The sequence below is a fragment of the Puma concolor genome, chromosome B3 (assembly GCF_028749965.1).
Source record: "Puma concolor isolate L17-30 chromosome B3, mPumCon1.1.hap2, whole genome shotgun sequence".
Taxonomy (NCBI): domain Eukaryota; kingdom Metazoa; phylum Chordata; class Mammalia; order Carnivora; family Felidae; genus Puma; species Puma concolor.
The window spans coordinates 87307606-87327017 of NC_141672.1; the positions used below are offsets into that span (position 1 = coordinate 87307606).

Sequence of the window (19412 nt, forward strand, 5' to 3'; positions counted from 1 at the left end):
GCAAATTTAAACCTGTGTGAATTACCACTCTTCCCTCAGTATCTTTCTAGTCCTCCCTCTTCTCCCTGTCCTTATCCAGGTCACCATCCACTCTGATGACACTGCTCTGGATTCCTTCTGACTCCTTCCTGCACTTCCACCCTGGCCCCTCTGGTCTGTTCCTCTGTCATTTAGAGTGCTCTTTTAAAAACCGTCTGAAGATGGTTACTCCCCCTGAAACAATTTGATGGCTCCCCATTGCCTTCAGATAAGATGCATGCTCCTGATACTGCTTTATAAACCTTGAAATGATCTGGTTTCTTTTTACCTCTCACCAGCCCTACTCCATTCTCCCCGTTGCCTGCTAAGCTCCAGTCACACTGGTTCTCTTTCAGTTCTTCAAATACACCAAGCTGTTGCCAGCTTCAGGGCCTTAGCTATTCCATCTGGAGATCTCTGTCCAGAAAACTGCCCCTCTCTTTCCTCTTTCAGAGTTTCTAGTCTCAGCCTAAATGCCATTGCCTCAGAGAAGCCTCCACAGATCACCGTATCTTGATACATTCCCCATTCACTTGATTCACTTTCTTCTTAGCACTTATCATAAGATATAGTGAATTGTTTCTTGTTTATTGTCTGTCTCCCTCACTCAATTTTAAATTCCACGAGGTCAAGGACTATATATCTTAAAAAAAAAATTTTTTTTCATGTTTACTTATTTTTTTTTTTTTTTTTTTAAATTTTTTTTTTCAACATTTATTTATTTTTGGGACAGAGAGAGACAGAGCATGAACGGGGGAGGGGCAGAGAGAGAGGGAGACACAGAATCGGAAACAGGCTCCAGGCTCTGAGCCATCAGCCCAGAGCCCGATGCGGGGCTCAAACTCACGGACCGCGAGATCGTGACCTGGCTGAAGTCGGCCGCTTAACCGACTGCGCCACCCAGGCGCCCCTCATGTTTACTTATTTTTGAGAGAGAGCAAGAGCGAGAGAGAGAGCAGGGGAGGTGCAGAGAAGGGGACAGAAGATCTGAAATAGGCTCTGTGCTGACAACAGAGAGCCCGATGTAGGACTCGGACTCAGGAACCATGAGATCATGACTTGAGCCAGAGTTGGACGCTTAACCGACTGAGCCATCCAGGTGCCCCGTCTTTTTTGATGACTGTCTACAGGGCTTGGTGGTACATAATAGGTACTCGTAATAGGGTGATCATTTGTCCCTGTTTGCCTGGAACTGAGGAATTTCCTAGAGTTTTCAGGATTTGCAGTGCTAAAACCACGACAGTCCTGAGCAAACCAAGATGTTTGGTCACACTAGCCGGTAGTAATTATTTACAGTAGTTATATTTGTGGAATGAATAAGTGAGAAAGAGTTCAGCATGCTAATTAGCCATAAAAACCTCTGAGGCTTATCCCTGTAGGCTTTTATTCTCACTTGTGGGGTGCAGACTATGTATCCCACTTTCATGTGATCATGGGAGATTTGATTAAAGAGAGGAGATTTAATTTCCTTTAAGTAAGTAAGAGAGAGCTAAGTTGCTTTATTACTGATCGATCCCAGCATAACATCACAAAAAGTGCAGTGTGAGTGATGGAGTTGGGGAATGAAATCTTAAGGTTTACGAGCCTTCATGTATTGATGGATTAGAATTCTAATCTTAACCGGAATGGTGCTATTTTAATAAACATTACGTTAGTGCAGTTAGACTTACTTTATTTTAGTGTCTTGGTTTTGGCAATCTGATTTAATGTTAAATATCGCTTTTAAGCAAGTTGAGGAAACTGCTCTGGAGGCCAGATGTGGTATCCTGCACAGCCATACGTATACTATGTTGGGCATTGGCCTTAATTTAAGCAGATCTTTAGTTCATCTTAAACTTGATATTACATGCTAGCACCCCTGACTGCCATCCCCTTAGACAAATACTGTGATAAGTCGGAAGGTTTTCACTGGATGAGATGAAACACAGGGGCAGTGGTGAAAAAGAACCACTGGACACACAGAAACATCTCAACCAGCGTGGTACAGTTGAATCGGGCTGGCAAGAGAGAGCTGCAGCTGGACCCATGCATGTGCATGAATCAGTTTTAGATTGGCTTTTTCAAGTCCATGTGTTGGATCCATCATCCCCTACAAGTAGTAAATCTGATGATGGTCTCTTCACGTATGCACGTTGGAAAGACTTTCTGTTGCACCTTGGTCTGTTGAGCTGTACTTGACAAGCCCTCAGTAGACTAAGGGACTTAATTGTAGAGTAGCCTTGACATGTGCTCCCCCATTAACTTCTTGTGCAGTTCTTAACTTGTGGAAAGGGTGTCTTTCACACTGTCAGGAAGGTCTTTGCTGTCCCCATACTATTGTTAATATGGTATTGAATGTCTTAGGAGAAGAGGGACTGTGTCTATCAGATGCAATTGTTTGTTGATGAAAGAGCATAAACTCTACCATGGGAGTGGCAGAGAGTGAGGGAGAGAGAGAAATCCCAAGCAGGCTCCACACTGACAGCACAGAGCCTGATGCCAGGCTTGAACTCACGAACCATGAGATCATGACCCAAGTCAAAACCAAGAGTCAGCCGCCCAACCTACTGAGCCACCCAGGCGCCTCTAGAGTGGAACTTCTTTAACAGGAAGGCAGTATTAACATTTTAACACTTTAGTTACAGTAACTTTTAATGGATGCCTGCCGCTTGTAATAGTTAATGTTTCAAGGTAGGATTTGATTGCTAGGTATCCAAATCCCTGTTATAGTGAGTTGGTGTTAAAACAGATTTCTAGTGCATTTGTGAACCTCAGGAAAGAGATAACTTATCAGAAATCTTTCTGAATTTTATAAATTTGCATTAAGGTAATGTGGCAAGGGAGATAATAGTAGAGGCCATCTGCCAATTACCATGTAACTCAGAAATCCCCCTTCTAGGTATATACCCAAGTAAAATAAAAACTTACATTTACACAAAAACCTGTATATGAACATGAATTACACCAAAATGGAAACAACCCAAATGTTTTTCAGCTGGTAAATAAACTGTGGTACACCCACAATGATGGAATACTCCTTAACAATAAAAAGAAATAAACTATTGATATATACCGCCACGCGGGTGAATATCAAATGTATTTTGCTAAGTAAAGAAGCCAGACTCAAAAGGCTATATACTATATGATTCTATTTATATGATATTCTACAATGGGTAGATCTGTCTGTAGGGTCAGAAAACAGGTCTGTGGTTGTTGTGGGATGGAGGAAAGGATATAAAGAGCAGTAATTTCCTGAAAAGAGCATTAATTTCCTGAAAGAACAGTCTTTTTTTTTTTTTAATTTTTTTTTCAACGTTTATTTATTTTTGGGACAGAGAGAAACAGAGCATGAACGGGGGAGGGGCAGAGAGAGAGGGAGACACAGAATCGGAAACAGGCTCCAGGCTCTGAGCCATCAGCCCAGAGCCTGACGCGGGGCTCGAACTCACGGACCGCGAGATCATGACCTGGCTGAAGTCGGACGCTTAACCGACTGCGCCACCCAGGCGCCCCAGTCTTTTTTTTTTTTTAACACCAAAACTGTAACTCCAATTGACCAAATGCAAATCACAGCCATATTTGTGAGAATGATGGAACTGCCCTATATCTTGATTGTGGGAGTGGTTAAACTGTAAGTATTTGTCAAAATTCATAGTATACCTAAGAAAGGATAAAGTGTACTTTATGTAAATTATATCTCAAGTTTTTAATTTTTTTAAAGATTTTATTTTTAAGTAATCTCTCCACCCAGTGTGGAGCTCGAACTCACAACCCCGAGATCAAGAGTCACTTGCTCCACTGACTGAGCCAGCCAGGCACCCCCTCAAGTTTTTTAAAAGACCATAAACACATACACATATTTCTGTAATTTGCATTTGGTAAATAGAAGTTACTATTTTGGAGTGAATAAGTAGAATGTTCTTACGATCTTCAGTCTTTTCATAAAGTTGGTATGCTAGCTCTCGTTAATGAAATGAGAAGAGTAACATTTCATGACTGCATATGAAGAAGAGAGCGGGTCAGCTGTTAATCTGAGAAGGTCATTTTCTCATTCTGGCCAAGGAGAGTATACTCCTAAAATAGAAAGAGACTGGAAGAAGAAAATAGATACTTTGTAGCAGTCTATTATTTTAATATCCATCTTTGCACTTGACGTATAATTGTATAGCACCATCATCATCAGGAAATAATACTGCTAATATTTATTAGTTGTATTTTTCTCTTTTTTTGGCAGAAGGGAAAAAATGTTTTAGACTGGTAGACCTTGACTGAATTAGGAGCTAGGATTCTATCTTCCACTAGTTTGAATCCTGGCTCTCTCATGTACTAGCTGTGTTACCTGGGTAAGTTACTTAACCCTTGCTGTTGCTTGGTTTCTTTATCTTCAAATGGGAATGATAAAAGAACTTACCTCAAGGTTGTCGTATTAAATGTTAGATACTTAGAAAAGCACCTGACGCCAAGTAAGTACAGTATAACATTGGACTGGTACTGATATTACAGAGATCAAGAAACAGAAATTTCCTTTTGTGGCATTTTTGGGTGACTGGTCTGAGTTGGCAAGAAGTAACTGGAGAAAGGAACCATGTAAGAGAGCAAATTCTGGTTGTAGCCATCACACTTATTGGCACATCCTTCCCCTTCTAATCTGTCACAATGACCAGGACAAGGCAGAGGTGGTGAATGGAAACATTTGGGTTATCAAATTAGGATTCTCATGTAGAAGCCAGCACACTTACTGCTTGTTATCAGACTTGGGATTAAACACCAAAAATATACCTCGTTTTTTCTGATTCAAGCATTCAAAATAAGAAATGATCTTAGAACCTTGGAGTTTGTCAGCTTATTCAGAACAGCCCACAAATGCTAATTTTCCCATGAATTACAGTAAGAGGATGCTTTGAGTATTAGTTAGCTATACCAGTAAGATCAATGAGCAGATTACCTTTGAAAACATGGTTCTTCTATCAGTTCCTCAGAATTGGTGCTTATGTAGCAGGTTGCAATTTGGGGGTACCCTCCAGTTCAGTTTTCTAGTCACTTTTCCATTTCAGACATACATTTCCCATTGAGAAGAAAGGGGCAGATTTTTGAAAACATTTCTTTAATGCTTAGGAATACTGGCACTTAGTCTGTTTGTGTGGTAAAAGTTCCCATGGTGACATTTTTCGATGGAAAGCACAAAGAGGTAGAAGAGATCTAGGGAAGGTGGGCATTTCTTGTCCTTGAATGTTTTTCTCTGTTGAACAAAATTCATGTGTCTACTTCTGCCCTGTTAGGAGCTTTTGTCCCTGGCAAAGCGGAAGCGCAGTGATTCCGAGGAGAAAGAGCCACCTGTGAGTCAGCCTGCAGCCTCCTCAGACTCTGAGACGTCCAACAGCGATGATGAGGTGGGTGTGCAGGGGCTTGGCCCCAGAGACTGAGTGGTATTTGAGGGTCCTGATTTGTACTGTCATTTACCTAGTGGGCCCCTCTACAGAGCACATGTGGCCATTGTTTACTTGCTTATTTCTAGCCCTGTTGCAAAAGAAGAGGCACAGCCTGTTAGTGTTCATCTCTTTGTTTTGTTTTATTTTATTTTATTTTATTTTATTTTATTTTATTTTATTTTATTTATTATTTTATTATTTATATTTATTTATTTCAACTTTTTCTTTCCATGTTCGTGTTAGAAAAGACATTATTTTTTTTTTTAGATATTCATTTATTTTGAGAGAGAGAGAATGCACACATGCGCCTGCTTGCAGGCAGGGGAGGGGCAGAGAGAGATGGAGAATCCCAAGCAGGCTCTGTGCTCTCAGAACCCAGTGTAAGGCTCACTCTCACTAACTGTGGGATCATGACCTGAACCAAAATCGAGAGTTGGACGTTTAACTGACTGAGCCCCCCTGGAAGAGAAATTCTGTCAAGAATGCCATATGTTAGGAGCACCTGGCTTGCTCAGTTGGCAGAGCATGCAACTCTTAATCCTAGGGTTGTGAGTTTGAGCCTCACGTTGGGTGTGGAGCCTACTAAAAAAAAGAAAAAAAAGAATGCCATATGTTAGTGGGAAATACTTTAGCAAGATAAGTTTTCTTTGGATGGATTGAATTGATGCCCTCAGAGTAGTGGTTGTAACTTTTAAGGAAGAAAATCCAGCTGTTCATTGTTTAAACCAAGGTGACTTTCCCAAACTGTCTACCACCAAAAAAAGCCCTAAAAGATCTAGAACTTTTTTTTTTTATTAAAAAAAATTTTTTTTTTCAACGTTTATTTATTTTTGGGACAGAGAGAGACAGAGCATGAACGGGGGAGGAGCAGAGAGAGAGGGAGACACAGAATCGGAAACAGGCTCCAGGCTCTGAGCCATCAGCCCAGAGCCCGACGCGGGGCTCGAACTCACAGACCGCGAGATCGTGACCTGGCTGAAGTCGGACACTTAACCAACTGCGCCACCCAGGCGCCCCTAAAGATCTAGAACTTTAATGGAAGAGAGAGACAAGGGGAAAGTTCTTTGAAGCCCTCCTACATGTTCCTCTTTTGATTTAAAATATTTTTTTTCAGGCGTCCTTGGGTATGTCATTTGGTTGAGTGTCCCATCTCTTGAGTGTGACTCAGGTCATGATCCCAGAGTCGTGGGATTGAGCCCTGCATCTGGTTCCATGATGAGTGTGGAGCCTGCTTAAGATTCTCTGTCCCTCTGCTCCTCTCCCCTACTCGCATGTGCACGCTCTGTCTCTATCATAATAAATAAATAAAGTAAGTAAGTACTTTGTTCCTTTTAGTAATTTCCTGGAGAGAGGCCAGATACCCCCTTTCTGTTGAATCTCAAACCCTGCAGTCTAGGAAAATGTATATATTTTTTAAGTTTACTTATTTATTTTGGGAGAGAGCGAGAACTAGAGAGAGCACAAGGGAGGGGCAGAGAGAGAGGGAGGGAGAGAATCCCAAGCAGGCTGCATACTTTCAGCGCAGAGGCAGACTCAGGGCTTAATCTGCTGAACCATGAGATCATAACCTAAGCTGAAATCAAGAGTCAGACGCTTAACGGACTGAACCACCAGGCACCCCAGGAAATATTTTTTTTTTAATATGAAATTTATTGTCACATTGGTTTCCATGCAACACCCAGTGCTCATCCCAACAGGTGTCCTCCTCAATGCCCATCACCCACTTTACCCTCCCTCCCACCCACCATCAGCCCTCAGTTTATTCTCAGTTTTTAAGAGTCTCTTATGGGGGCGCCTGGGTGGCTCAGTCGGTTAAGTGTCCGACTTCGGCTCAGGTCATGATCTCGTGGTTCACTAGTTCAAGCCCCATGTCGGGCTCTGTGCTGACAGCTCGGAGCCTGGAGCCTGCTTCTGATTCTGTGTTTCCCTCTCTCTCTGACCCTCCCCCCATTCATGCTCTGTCTCTCTCTGTCTCAAAAGTAAATAAACGTTAAAAAAAAAATTAAAAAAAAAAAAAGAGTCTCTTATGATTTGGCTCCCCCCTTCTCTAACTTTTCTTTTTCCCCTTCCCCATGGTCTTCTGTTAAGTTTCTCAGGATCCACATAGGAGTGAAAACATATGGTATCTGTCTTTCTCTGTATGACTTATTTCACTTAGCCTAACACTGTCCAGTTCCATCCACGTTGCTACAAAAGGCCAGATTTCATTCTTTCTCATTGCCAAGTAGTATTCCATTGTATATATAAACCACAATTTCTTTATCCATTCATCAGTTGATGGACATTTAGGCTCTTTCCATAATTTGGCTATTGTTGAGAGTGCTGCTATAAACATTGGGGTACAAGTGCCCCTATGCATCAGTACTCCTGTATCCCTTATCCCTTGGGTAAATTCCTAGCACTGCTATTGCTGGGTCATAGGGTAGTTCTATTTTTCATTTTTTGAGGAACCTCCACACTGTGTTCCAGAGCGGCTGCACTAGTTTGCATTCCCACCAACAGTGCAAGAGGGTTCCCATTTGTCCACATCCTCTCCAGCATCTGTAGTCTCCTGATTTGTTCATTTTAGCCACTCTGACTGGCGTGAGGTGATATCTCAGTGTGGTTTTGATTTGTATTTCCCTGATGAGGAGCGACATTGAGCATCTCTTCATGTGCCTGTTGGCCATCTGGTTGTCTTCTTTAGAGAAGTGTCTATTCATGTTTTCTGCCCATTTCTTCACTGGATTATTTGTTTTTCGGGTGTGGAGTTTGGTGAGCTCTTTATAGATTTTGGATACTAGCCCTGTGTCTGATATGTCATTTGCACATATCTTTTCCCATTCTGTCGGTTGCCTTTTAGTTTTTATTGTTTCCTTTGCAGTGCAGAAGCTTTTTTATCTTCATGAGGTCCCCATAGTTCATTTTTGCTTTTAATTCCATTGCCTTTGGAGATGTGTCAAGTAAGAAATTGCTGCGGCTGAGGTCAGAGAGGTTTTTTCCTGCTTTCTGCTAGGAAATATTTTTAATGGAGTACTTACTTTGTTTTAAAGTTCCACTAAAGTAAAACATGTTTTTATTATAATGAAGTTTAATTAACAGAACAGTGTTTACCAGTGCCATAACTATGTTAAATTAGGAATGATTGCATTCTGGTCAACTGTAGTTAAGTTCTCTTAATCTTAAATAATTTAATAGACCTAAAATTGTTTTCCACAGCAAGAGGTAGTGAGTGTGAGTTTTTTCTGTTTATTTTTAATGGTGGAACTATAATTCCTCTCAAATTGGTAAAATAAATCTGTTAGAAAAGCAGTGGGCTCTTTGAAATAAGTTTTTGCTTTTTCATTTTTCTTAAAAAATATTTAGACAGTACAGGAAAATCCTGAAATAATTCCTTTTCCCACTCTTCCTACATCAACTAGTTTTATTTTTCCTGTTTCAAAAGTCAGCTTCTGTGAGTCTGTCCCCCACCTCCACTCCCCACCCCCCTGACAATATCCTGTGAAGTTTGAATTCGTGTTGAGTCTGGAATACCCTGTAATATGTTTTTGGTCTTTGCATTTTCTTAAGATACAAGCAATAACTATCCTTTGAGGTATTTGGTTCTCCATATTCCTGTCTTAGATCAGAGTCCCAGGTATGCACTTATTGTAGGGAGTCCCCTTATCCTTTTTAACTGCTTCTACCGGGAGGGTAGAGTCTGTGTCAACCCCACTGCATTAGAGGAGTCCAAAACGTTTACTAGAGTCATCCAGCGTCTATAAAAACCTTTACAGCTTATGGTTCCCTTTGTCATTCACAGCTCCTTAACCAAGTCTGAATGTCCTCACCTTAGAATGCTACCCAACAATTTATGCACTTATTAGAGAAAAAGCCGAGACACAAGCTGCCCCCTGCTCAGTGGGGAATGAAACTTTGAGTGACTTTCCCTCACAAAGTTCTTAATTCTTGCTGTTGCCTCCGGGTCCCAGGCCCACCTGCTGCTGGCAACTCTACTCCATTCACTTTCTCCCCCACCCCACTGGGAATAGCAGCCTCTATAACATAGTCATTCTGAAAGGTGCCACTTTGCTTTGCATTATCATCAGTCTTTCACCCAAGCTAATAGCTTAGCACAGATCACCTCAAAGTTAGGGTGAGTATTTCGTTATTTTGGACAGTTAAGCAGACTGTCCAAAAAGATTAAAATATATATTTTAAAAATCCTGACAACTACTGGAAAACTCAGTGGTATTACTGTGAACTCAGATTTATGGCTGCCTTAAAGATATTCTAAGGTTGGTAGGGGACTTCTGAGAGATCCTTAGAATGTGAAGTTTGAGATGGAGCCTCTTATTTTTCCCTCTCTCACAATAAATATTTATACATCTTTGTATTACTTCACATACTAAACTAATTTACTATGTCTTCTGATTTCTGCTATGGCACTTACATCCTTATGACCTAGCCTTTTTGAAATTTGATTGTTAGAGTGGCATTTCTCAGGTGGGGAGCCTATGATCTGAACTCTGTACCAGAGGCTACTCTGGAGTTTTTTTTTTTAAATACATCTCCCATCGTTTCTCCCCTTCCATCTCTTTTATTATTTATTGTCATTAGTAAGCCATGAATACAGATAGAAGTATGTCGGTCTCCTCAGATTTGCTAGGACAGAAAACCGGTCAAGAACAACTGAGTTAGAAGGTTAATGGGTGGTTTGTTATAAGAAGAGACATGCCCTGACTTTAGAGCCTGAAAGTACCTAGCTAATTGACCTGGGGCAGGGGAAGGTGTGGGGGCAGGGGGGATAAAGAGAAGTTATGGACATTTCCTATGCAGAAAATAGTGGGCACGTTACACATTAAGTGTAAGGTGCAAGTAGGGAGGGCGTAGTAGATGTTTCGCATATAGTATCTTTGCAGGGAGGAAAACCTAAATTTAATGAAAGAGAATATGCTTGTGTATTATTTTTTGGTGAAGAGATTATTCTCAGTGATATCTTGGGGGCACATGTAAAAATAAGAAGCAGGACTCTTTCTGTAAGGTTTATATTGACCAAGCTGGGAAATTGGAACGCACAGCTCAGTGGTAGGTAGGTCACAGTGCTATAGTGTGATGTTTGGGTGCTGTCATTTCCTGTCCCTGAAAGCATTTGATAGGGAAAGAGCCAGTAAGGGTGCAAACAGGAGTGGCAGAGAGGAAAAATAACAAGGTCAGGAGGAGAGAGCTAGCAATTGCTCATTGACAAGATGAGGTTTAAAAAAAAAAAAAAGGCCCAAACAAAAAAGTCCATTTGTTAGGAGGAACTGAGTCCTAAATCAAGTAGTTCAGAATCCTTTTTAAAAACATAGTGGATCTTGGGGCGCCTGGCTGGCTCAGTTGGTGGAGCATGTGATTCTTCATCTTGAGGTTGTAAGTTCAAGCCCCATATTGGATGTAGAGATTACTTAAAAATCTTAAAAAAGCACACTGGATCTCCTAGAAACAGCTGAAACTAGATAAGGAAGCTTCAATTTTCTTGCTTGTAAAAATCACATCAAAAACCAAGAAAATCCTTTTTTATTCAGAGTTGAATAAAACTACATTAGTCAAAGTAAGGAGATAGCTGAATTATCTTCTAATACCCTCTGCCTAAGCAAGAATTATTTTTAAAAGTTTCATGTATAGTCTTGTTTTCAACATTTTTGAGAAATAAAAGCATTTGGCTCAGCCCTGTAGTTCAGTACTTGTCACACCTGTTTTTTATTCCCCAGAACTTCTGTCCATCTTCCTGCTGGTGGTTATGCCCCCACTTGCCTTTTCGAAGACTTTGCTCTTCTTGCTTTTCTCCCATTTCATTTTGCTCTACTGTATTTCTTTCTGAAGCTTCTTCCTTCTCTTTTTTTCTTATCTGATCTTTCAGGTTCTTTCCTTTGGATTTAGTTTTGCTCTTTTTCCCCACTCTGTTATCTCTTGGCTGGTTCCAGTATTTTTTTTTTTTTTTAATGCTTGTTTATTTTGAGAGAGCACACATGAGCGCACACACGCATGAGAGAGGGGAAGAGAGAGAATCCCAAGCAGGCTCTGAGCTGTCAGCCCAGAGCCTGATGTGGGGCTTGATCCCACAAACCATGAAATCATGACCTGAGCCACAATTGAGAGTCGGACATTCAACCTCCTTAGCCACCCAGGTGCTCCTCCAGTATTTTTTTTTTTTTTTTAAGTTTATGTATTTTGAGAGAGAGAAAGCATGTGCACAGGATGGGGCAGAGAGCGAGGGAGAGTGTTCTCAGCCTAGATCCTGATATGGGGCTCGATCCCATGACCCGCAAGCTCCGACCTGACCCTAAATCAAGAGTTGGACGCTTAACTGACTGAGCTACCCAGGTGCCCCTCCAGTATTTGTATATTATAACAGTTTGATGTTCTTTTACTTTTTTTTTTAATTGTTATTTATTTATTTTGAGGGAGACAGAGACCATGTGAGTAGGGGAGAGAGAATCCCATGCAGGCTCCACGCCGCCAGCACAGATCCTGACTCGGGGCTCAAACTCACAAAACTACAAGATCATGGCTTGAGCCGAAACCAAGAGTCACATGCTTAACCAGCTGAGCCACCCAAGCATCCCATGATGTTCTTTTACCTATATGATGAACTATTTACTTTTAAATAAATTTAGTAACAGCTTCTCTAGGAAGTTGACTTAGCTATCCAAGAGCATTTTGTGATCGCTTTACCATACAGGTAATACCTAATTAGCACATGCTCTCAAGAAAGGCCTTCACTGCTAAGCTGATATTTCCCTGTGTGTATACTGGTTTATTGAAGTTTTTGTACACAGCATATCTCTGGAACAAGATGCTCCACATAGACGAATTACCCCAGTACTGAAACTAAATCTTTGAAAATTTAAAATATAAAATCACTATACTTGAAGAAATTTTTGAATACTTACCTGGCAGGGGAGATACCATGATCAGGAAGAAATTTTTGATAGGTATTAGTATATATAGTTTTTCTTGCTGATTTAGTCAACTATTATGAATGGCAGTTGTATTGTGAAATATGGACTTCGAAAATAACTGAGCTGTGTAGTTTATGCATTTTATGCCTTTTCTTTCTCCTCTGTTAACGTAGGTAAGAAGTGGCCATCGTTCTCCCCTCTTGGTAATCTCTCTGCTCCCATCTTCCTGCATCTGATCTGCTCTGGGGTCAGGAGACCAGGTGACCCTCTAGAGTTTAGGTTGGAAAACTCTGCTTTAGTGTTTGAATTTAGCAACAGCTATTTGGATTGCTTACAGCCTTCTTTTTTTTTTTTTTTTCTCTCCCTTAAACGTACTTCTTGGTTCTTGGCTATGTAGATAACCAGGCAATAGCACCTCTTTTATCTACACACCATAAAATCTCATCATTAGAATTTGGAAAAATGAAGTGCTTTTCATGGACCACTTGCTCAGACTTGTTTACATTCTGACACTTCCACCAAACAGTAGAATGGAGGTACTGATTATCTTTCACATTTTTTTTTAATGACTTCTGTTTCACTTTTGTTTTTGTCTCTATACCAGACTGTAAGTTTTTGTGACTGCGTTTAGGGATTCTCTGTTTTCCAGTTAAATACATGTGATGCCTGATTACAGAATACAGTAGTATCTTTTGTACTTTGTCAGATTAATTACACAGTAGAAGGAAAAAGAAAGCCGAGCTATCCTTCATATTCTTTATATCTTTCATACTCTTTAATATTCTATTACATTGCATTTACTTTTCAACTCTTCTGACCCTTATCTACCTTCAGGGGGAAAAAAAAACATAAATCAGGAACCATGTCCTCCCCATATACCTCTTTGCTGGCCACTGTCAAGGTCTAGAATAATGATTACAGAATCCTTTAGATAGTTGCTTTGACTTAGTATAATGCTCAGTTTATGAAGAATCCTACACCTTTAAAAACCCACGCAGTCATAGAGATCATCTGGATTCCCCTATTTCACTTGTGAAAACAGGCTAACAGAAGTTCTGATTTCCTTTTCCCATCATAAAATAGTAGTATCCTACCTTAATATAGAACTTCCTGGATTCTGGAGTGTGCTGTGTACTTCTCTTATTCTGTCTCCTTTGAGTCTCAAACCACCCTGATAGGTGGTCAAGGCAGTATTATTATTTCTACTTTAGAGATAAGTAGTCTCAGGTTGAGGGTTAGGGCTGAATTCCATTTACCCCCAATTCCAGTGTGGTTTATCACTAGCCCAACTGTTCTTGAATACTACTCACCTCAGTGTATTTCATTTTACTTGTAAATTCATTTCAGAGTAACTGGCCTGCAGTGGTTTCTACTCTGGATTCTGAGACCTAGAATATGATCTTCCTTGCCCGTTAGAGATAACCTCTCTGAAATATATTTATTTTTTAAGTTTATTTAGTTAATTTATTTAATTTGAGAGAACGGGAGCAGGGGAGGGGCAGAGAGAGGGAGAGAGAAAATCCCAAGCAGGCTCTGCACCGTCAGTGCAGAGCCTGATGCAGGGCTCGAGCTCACGAACCACGAGATCATGACCTGAGCCAAAATCAAGAGTCAAATGCTTAACCAACTGAGCCATCCAGGTACCCAGCCTCTCTGAAATCTTGAAGTTTCTTTGCTTTTCTGCCTCAGGATGTTCAAAGTCCTCAGCATCTCCATCTATCCAAGTCCAAAGCAACCACTTGCCATCCCATGTTCTTTCCTGTCTGTCAGCTGGGTGCCAGTGAGGTCAGCTGCTTCTCAGAGTAGGACCTGCTTATACCACCCTCACATACTCAGGCTGGCACAGGGTTGTAGTACTAATCTCCCTTATATCATTAGATAATGCTGCCATTATAGTAGTTATTACATCAGTGAGAGTCAAAGTGCTAATCTCTTTTAGTAGTTAAGAAAACACCTTCATTCCAGTCTCTGTTTTAGGTTTTCTTGACTGCCTGCATACATGATGCTTTCTTGGTGGTGTGTGTCAGCCCACCTCCATGTAGAATGCCTGAGAGAACAGGAAATCATGTGTATGACAGTCCTGACTGGTAACATATCCTTGCCCTTTCCCAGATTGTTTCTGAGCACCTATCACTGGGGGGTGCCCTGGCCTTTGTACTCAGATGCCCATCAGCAGGAATTCATCTTCTCATTCTTGCCTTCTGTGTGGTGCATTTTAGGGCATTTTCAGGGTCAGAGCAGAGCCTGCCTTTCAGTAGAGTCACAGTTCCCAAAACAAATTTTAAAATGCCTCATCATTTCCTGTACTCTCTGCTGGATGGGGAAAGCCTAAGAGTATCCCTTTTAATCCTGTCCTTTACTCTTTAAACTTCCATTTACTACCTACCACACTCTGACAGTAAAAGAATATTCCTTCTGTCTTAGAGTCAACAGAGTAAGGCTTTTGCAGGGACGGGGAGCAACCTCTGGGCAATATAACTGGATTAAGATATTTCTGTATTGATGTCGCTTGCCATAAGCCTTGACACTGTCCTTTATGGTTTATCAGAGACTGTGATCTTGGGAGAAGAGATGCTGAGTAAATATTTTAAATAGGTGCTTAGACCAGAAACATTCAGGAACCTGTGGTTTATGAGAGTAAATGTAAAATGTGACAAATGTGATCTGAAACTAATATACCACTGTATGTTAACTATACTGGAATCAAAATAAAATAACAAAAATAAATGTGATCTGTTCTCCAGAAAAAAAAAATCTTTGGAAGATTATTGGAACTCATTTGAAGTCTTTCTCTATGAAATAATAATACATGAGTAATAATGAGACTGGCCCCCAGATTTTAAGTGATTGTTTATGTTTGGGTGGTGAACTACAAGTGTTTTTTGTTGTTGTTGTTTTTTTTTTTTTTAACTTTAAAAATGCTTTCCTATGTATTCAAAGGTTCATGTAATGAACATATATTGTTTTTAAAATTAGATTTTGGGGTTCCTAAGTGGCTCAGTCAGTTGAGGGTTGGACTCTTGGTTTCAGCTCAGGTCATGATCTTGTGGTTTTTTGGGTTTGAGCCCCAGTCAGGCTCTGTGCTGACCAGGTGGCATGGAGCCTGCTTAGGATTCTCCCTCTCTCTCCTCCCCCCCACCTCCGCCTTTTCCCCACTCGCACTGTCTCTCTCTCTCAAATAAAATAAATAGGTTTAAAATTTTTTTTCTTATTAATCTTTATTTATTTTTGAGAGACAGAGCATGAACAGGGCAGGGGCAGAGAGAGAGGGAGACACAGAATCCGAAGTAGGCTTCAGGCTCTGAGCTGTCAGCACAGAACCTGATGCAGGGCTCAAACTCACAAACCGTGACATCATGACCTGAGCTGAAGTCAGACACAACTGACTGAGCCACCCAGGTGCCCCAAAATAAAATTCGATTTTTTTTTTTTTTTTAATTTAAATTCTTTTTTTTAAATGTTTATTTATTTTTGAGACAGAGAGAGACAGAGTGCAAGCGGGGGAGGGGCAGAGAGAGAGGGAAACACAGAATCTGAAACAGGCTCCAGACTCTGAGCTGTCAGCACAGAGCCCGACGCGGGGCTCGAACCCATGAACCGTGAGATCATGACCTGAGCTGAAGTCGGATGCTTAACCGACTAAGCCACCCAGGCGCCCCTAAAATTCGATTTTAAAGATTTACCGAAAATTGGATACTTTTTTAGAAAGTAAATATACAAACACCTTAGTCCAGCCTCTCAGTCCTGAAAGGCACATTTGTAAGAATTTGTGTTCTTTGAAAAAAAAAAAATTCTCTCTTTTTTTTTTTTGAGAGAGAGCTTGCACACACACCGGCAGGGGAGGAGCATAGGGAAAGGGAGAGAGAGAATCTTAAGCAGGCTTCATGCTATCAGCACGGAGCCTGACAGGCTTAATCTCCTGACTGTGAGATCATGACCTGAGCTGAAATCAAGAGTCAGATCTTAACCAGCTGAGCCACTCAGGCGCCCCTAGAATTTGTATCTTTTAAAGTAAAGTCACCTACGGTATTACAATTCCCCTAAAACCCTGTCACATATAAATGAACTTGGTTGTTCACCAGTGGCATGACAGACCCTGTTGAGTCAGCGTCATGGGAGATGAGGTCGCTTTATTGTCTCACTTCTTTTGAAATTGTAGGAAAGGGGCGCCTGGGTGGCGCAGTCGGTTGAGCGTCCGACTTCAGCCAGGTCACGATCTCGCGGTCCGTGAGTTCGAGCCCGCGTCGGGCTCTGGGCTGATGGCTCAGAGCCTGGAGCCTGTTTCCAATTCTGTGTCTCCCTCTCTCTGCCCCTCCCCCGTTCATGCTCTGTCTCTCTCTGTCCCAAAAATAAATTTAAAAAAAAAAAAAAAATTGTAGGAAGGAAAAAAACGAGGTTCCCTTTGCTTGCTCAGGTTTAGCCAGGTCAGGAAAGCCCTTTTTAAGTGAAAACATTTTATTTTCTTCTATTTTTTTTTTTTTTTTTGTAATATTTACTGTTTTATTTTTGAGAGAATGTGCACGTGTGCTCAAGCCAGGGAGGGGTAGAGTGAGGAGGGGGGAGAGAGAATCCCAAGAAGGCTACACGGTGTCAGTGCAGAGCCCAATAGGGGGTTTGCTCTCATGAACCACGACATCATGACCTGAGCTGAAATCAAGAGTTGGTTACTTAACTGATTGAGCCACCCAGGTGCCCCAAGACCTAGCCACCCTTAACACATGTGTGATGTTGGTAGCTAACCTTTACCCTCTCAGCCTCATCCTATTCTCAGTGGTAGAAGTACAAAGGGCCAAGACACTGGAAGAGGTTTCATAACCAACCAATAAATATTGACTACCTGTTACGTTTGTTGTTGTGCTATTTCTTATTACCAAAGACAGTACAAAAGGTGTTTTATGCATTATTGCCTGTAGAAAGATACATATTGTCAGCATAGGAAGTTGATACATTTTAACTCAGTTAACTAAGAAATTGAACCCTTTGGCCTCTTTTGGATTCTTTCACACTGACCTAAAAATTATCTTCCTTGAGTGATTACAATGTGAAATGGTTGAAAAGTAGGCTTCAGAAGAGAAGCATTGGGATTTCTTTCTAAATAGTGATGTAGGTGTTGAGATGTTAAAGCTTGAGAGATAAATTCACTTCTAAAGGAGAGTTGCTGTCCATTCATTTAATATATCATTCTAGAACATGTGGCTGGGTTTTTTCCCCCACTTTTCCCTTCTTCCTAACTCTTAAGTACAAAAATAAGTAGCAATTAAAATAACTAAGACTAAATTAAAATAAAAAATCAAAAGATTAAAATCCCCTTCGCAATATTTTAATCTGGCAGTGTGTGGGTTCTTAAGGATAGCTCATAAAGGGGGCACCTGGGTGGCTTAGTCATTTGAGCATCCGACTTCAGCTCAGGTCATGATTCACAGTTCATGAGTTCGAGGCTCACACCCGGCTCACTGCTGTCACCCTGTCAGTACAGAGCTCGCTTCTGATCCTCTATCCCTTTCTCTCTGCCCCTCCCCCACTTGCACTCTCCCAAAAATAAATAAATATTAAAAAAAAAAAAAGAATAGCTCAGAAGGAACGTCTTTCTTTCTTCCTTCCTTCCTTCCTTCCTTCCTTCCTTCCTTCCTTCCTTCCTTCCTTTCTTGAGAGCGAGAGCAAGCACATGCGCTTTCAGCTCAAAGCCCAGTGCTGGTTTCTGTCTCACAAACCATGAGATCATGTCCTGAGCTGAAATCAGGAGTCCAGTGCTTAACCAGCTGAGCCACCCAGGCACCCACAGCAATATTTCTAAGATGGAAACACCATCAGAACTACCCCTCCCCCTGCCCCCAAAATACACCTCCAAAATAAATTTACTTCTGATCTTAACTGTTGTGAGGTAGGAAATTCATTTATGATTACATTATAGAAGAAGCAAAGACTTTGTTAAATAGTAAATGTAGACATTTTATATTAATGCCAGATCTATTCAATGTGATGCTGGAAAGACAAGGATTATTTTTTGTAGTACATAAAGTAAAGAGGTATGGTTTAATCTAACCAAATAGTATTTGTGAATTTTTAAAGTAATCACATAGTCTTTTTATAATTAAAGTGCTTGATGAAGGCAATTTTATTGGCCTTGAGGTAGTTGTGTATTACCTGCCTGTTACTTGATAACACAAATTTCAAGATCCTTCTATTTAGACGTAACATCTCCTGTTGATGATACAATTTAAACATCATGTTGTAGTGTTATATATTGAGGTTGAAAAAAGAAAAATAAACACATGTATATATATTTAACAGTCTCCTCTCTGCCTCCTTGCAGTTGGTACCTGTGCTCCCATCCATGCTAGGGATCGGCCCTTATCCTTTCTGTGCTTTGTACAGTTTTCTCCTGCTAACAAGCTTTATTCCCTGCCTTCCTGGGACCCATTCCAGAATTAATTTTTTTTTAATTTTTTTAATTGACCCATTCCAGAATTAAACCATCCTGTGTATAAAACCTGCACATACCAACCCCTAGCAATTACTTGCCTCTCTGCCACAGGAAGCATTAGAAGCTGTATTTTGTACCAACTTAGTTAGTTCAGTTGATTTGCCATAAGTTTCACATCTTCGTATTTCTGTTGTGATTTTAAAAAAATAACATTACTTAAATTTTATGTTGATTATATCCATTATCTACTATCTCTCAGAAATTACAAATTGGGAGTTCTGAAGTTTTAAAACCAGGGTTTCAAAAATCCATACCGTTCTTCATGTAAAGTATATTTGTTTTGGGTCAAAAATAGTAGAGACTCTTGTAATCATTTTGATGAATATCAGAGACTCAACTCTTGACTTTTCTAGCTTTTCCCAATAAAGTGCCTGTTTCAGTTTTCCTTTTTCTTTTCTGCTTGTAGTGGACATTTGGGAGCAATAAAAATAAGAAGAAAGGAAAGGCCAGAAAAATAGAGAAGAAAGGAACCATGAAGAAACAAGCCAACAAAACTGCTTCCTCAGGCAGTTCGGATAAAGACAGTTCTGCTGAGAGCTCAGCCCCTGAGGAAGGTGAGCCAAGCAGCCCAGACCTAGGGGTGAACCCCCACTCTTGCCA

At 40.7% G+C, this 19412-nt stretch overlaps 1 protein-coding gene across 1 annotated transcript in view; it reads left to right on the top strand.

The window, feature by feature from the left end:
• RTF1 (RTF1 homolog, Paf1/RNA polymerase II complex component) overlaps nt 1–19412 on the top strand; it is a 52093-nt gene that overhangs the window by 7444 nt on the left and 25237 nt on the right. The window contains exons 2-3 of the mRNA XM_025919714.2: nt 5277–5387; nt 19219–19366. Of these exons, the coding sequence (XP_025775499.1) occupies nt 5277–5387; nt 19219–19366 (259 nt within the window). The remainder of the gene's footprint in view (nt 1–5276; nt 5388–19218; nt 19367–19412) is intronic.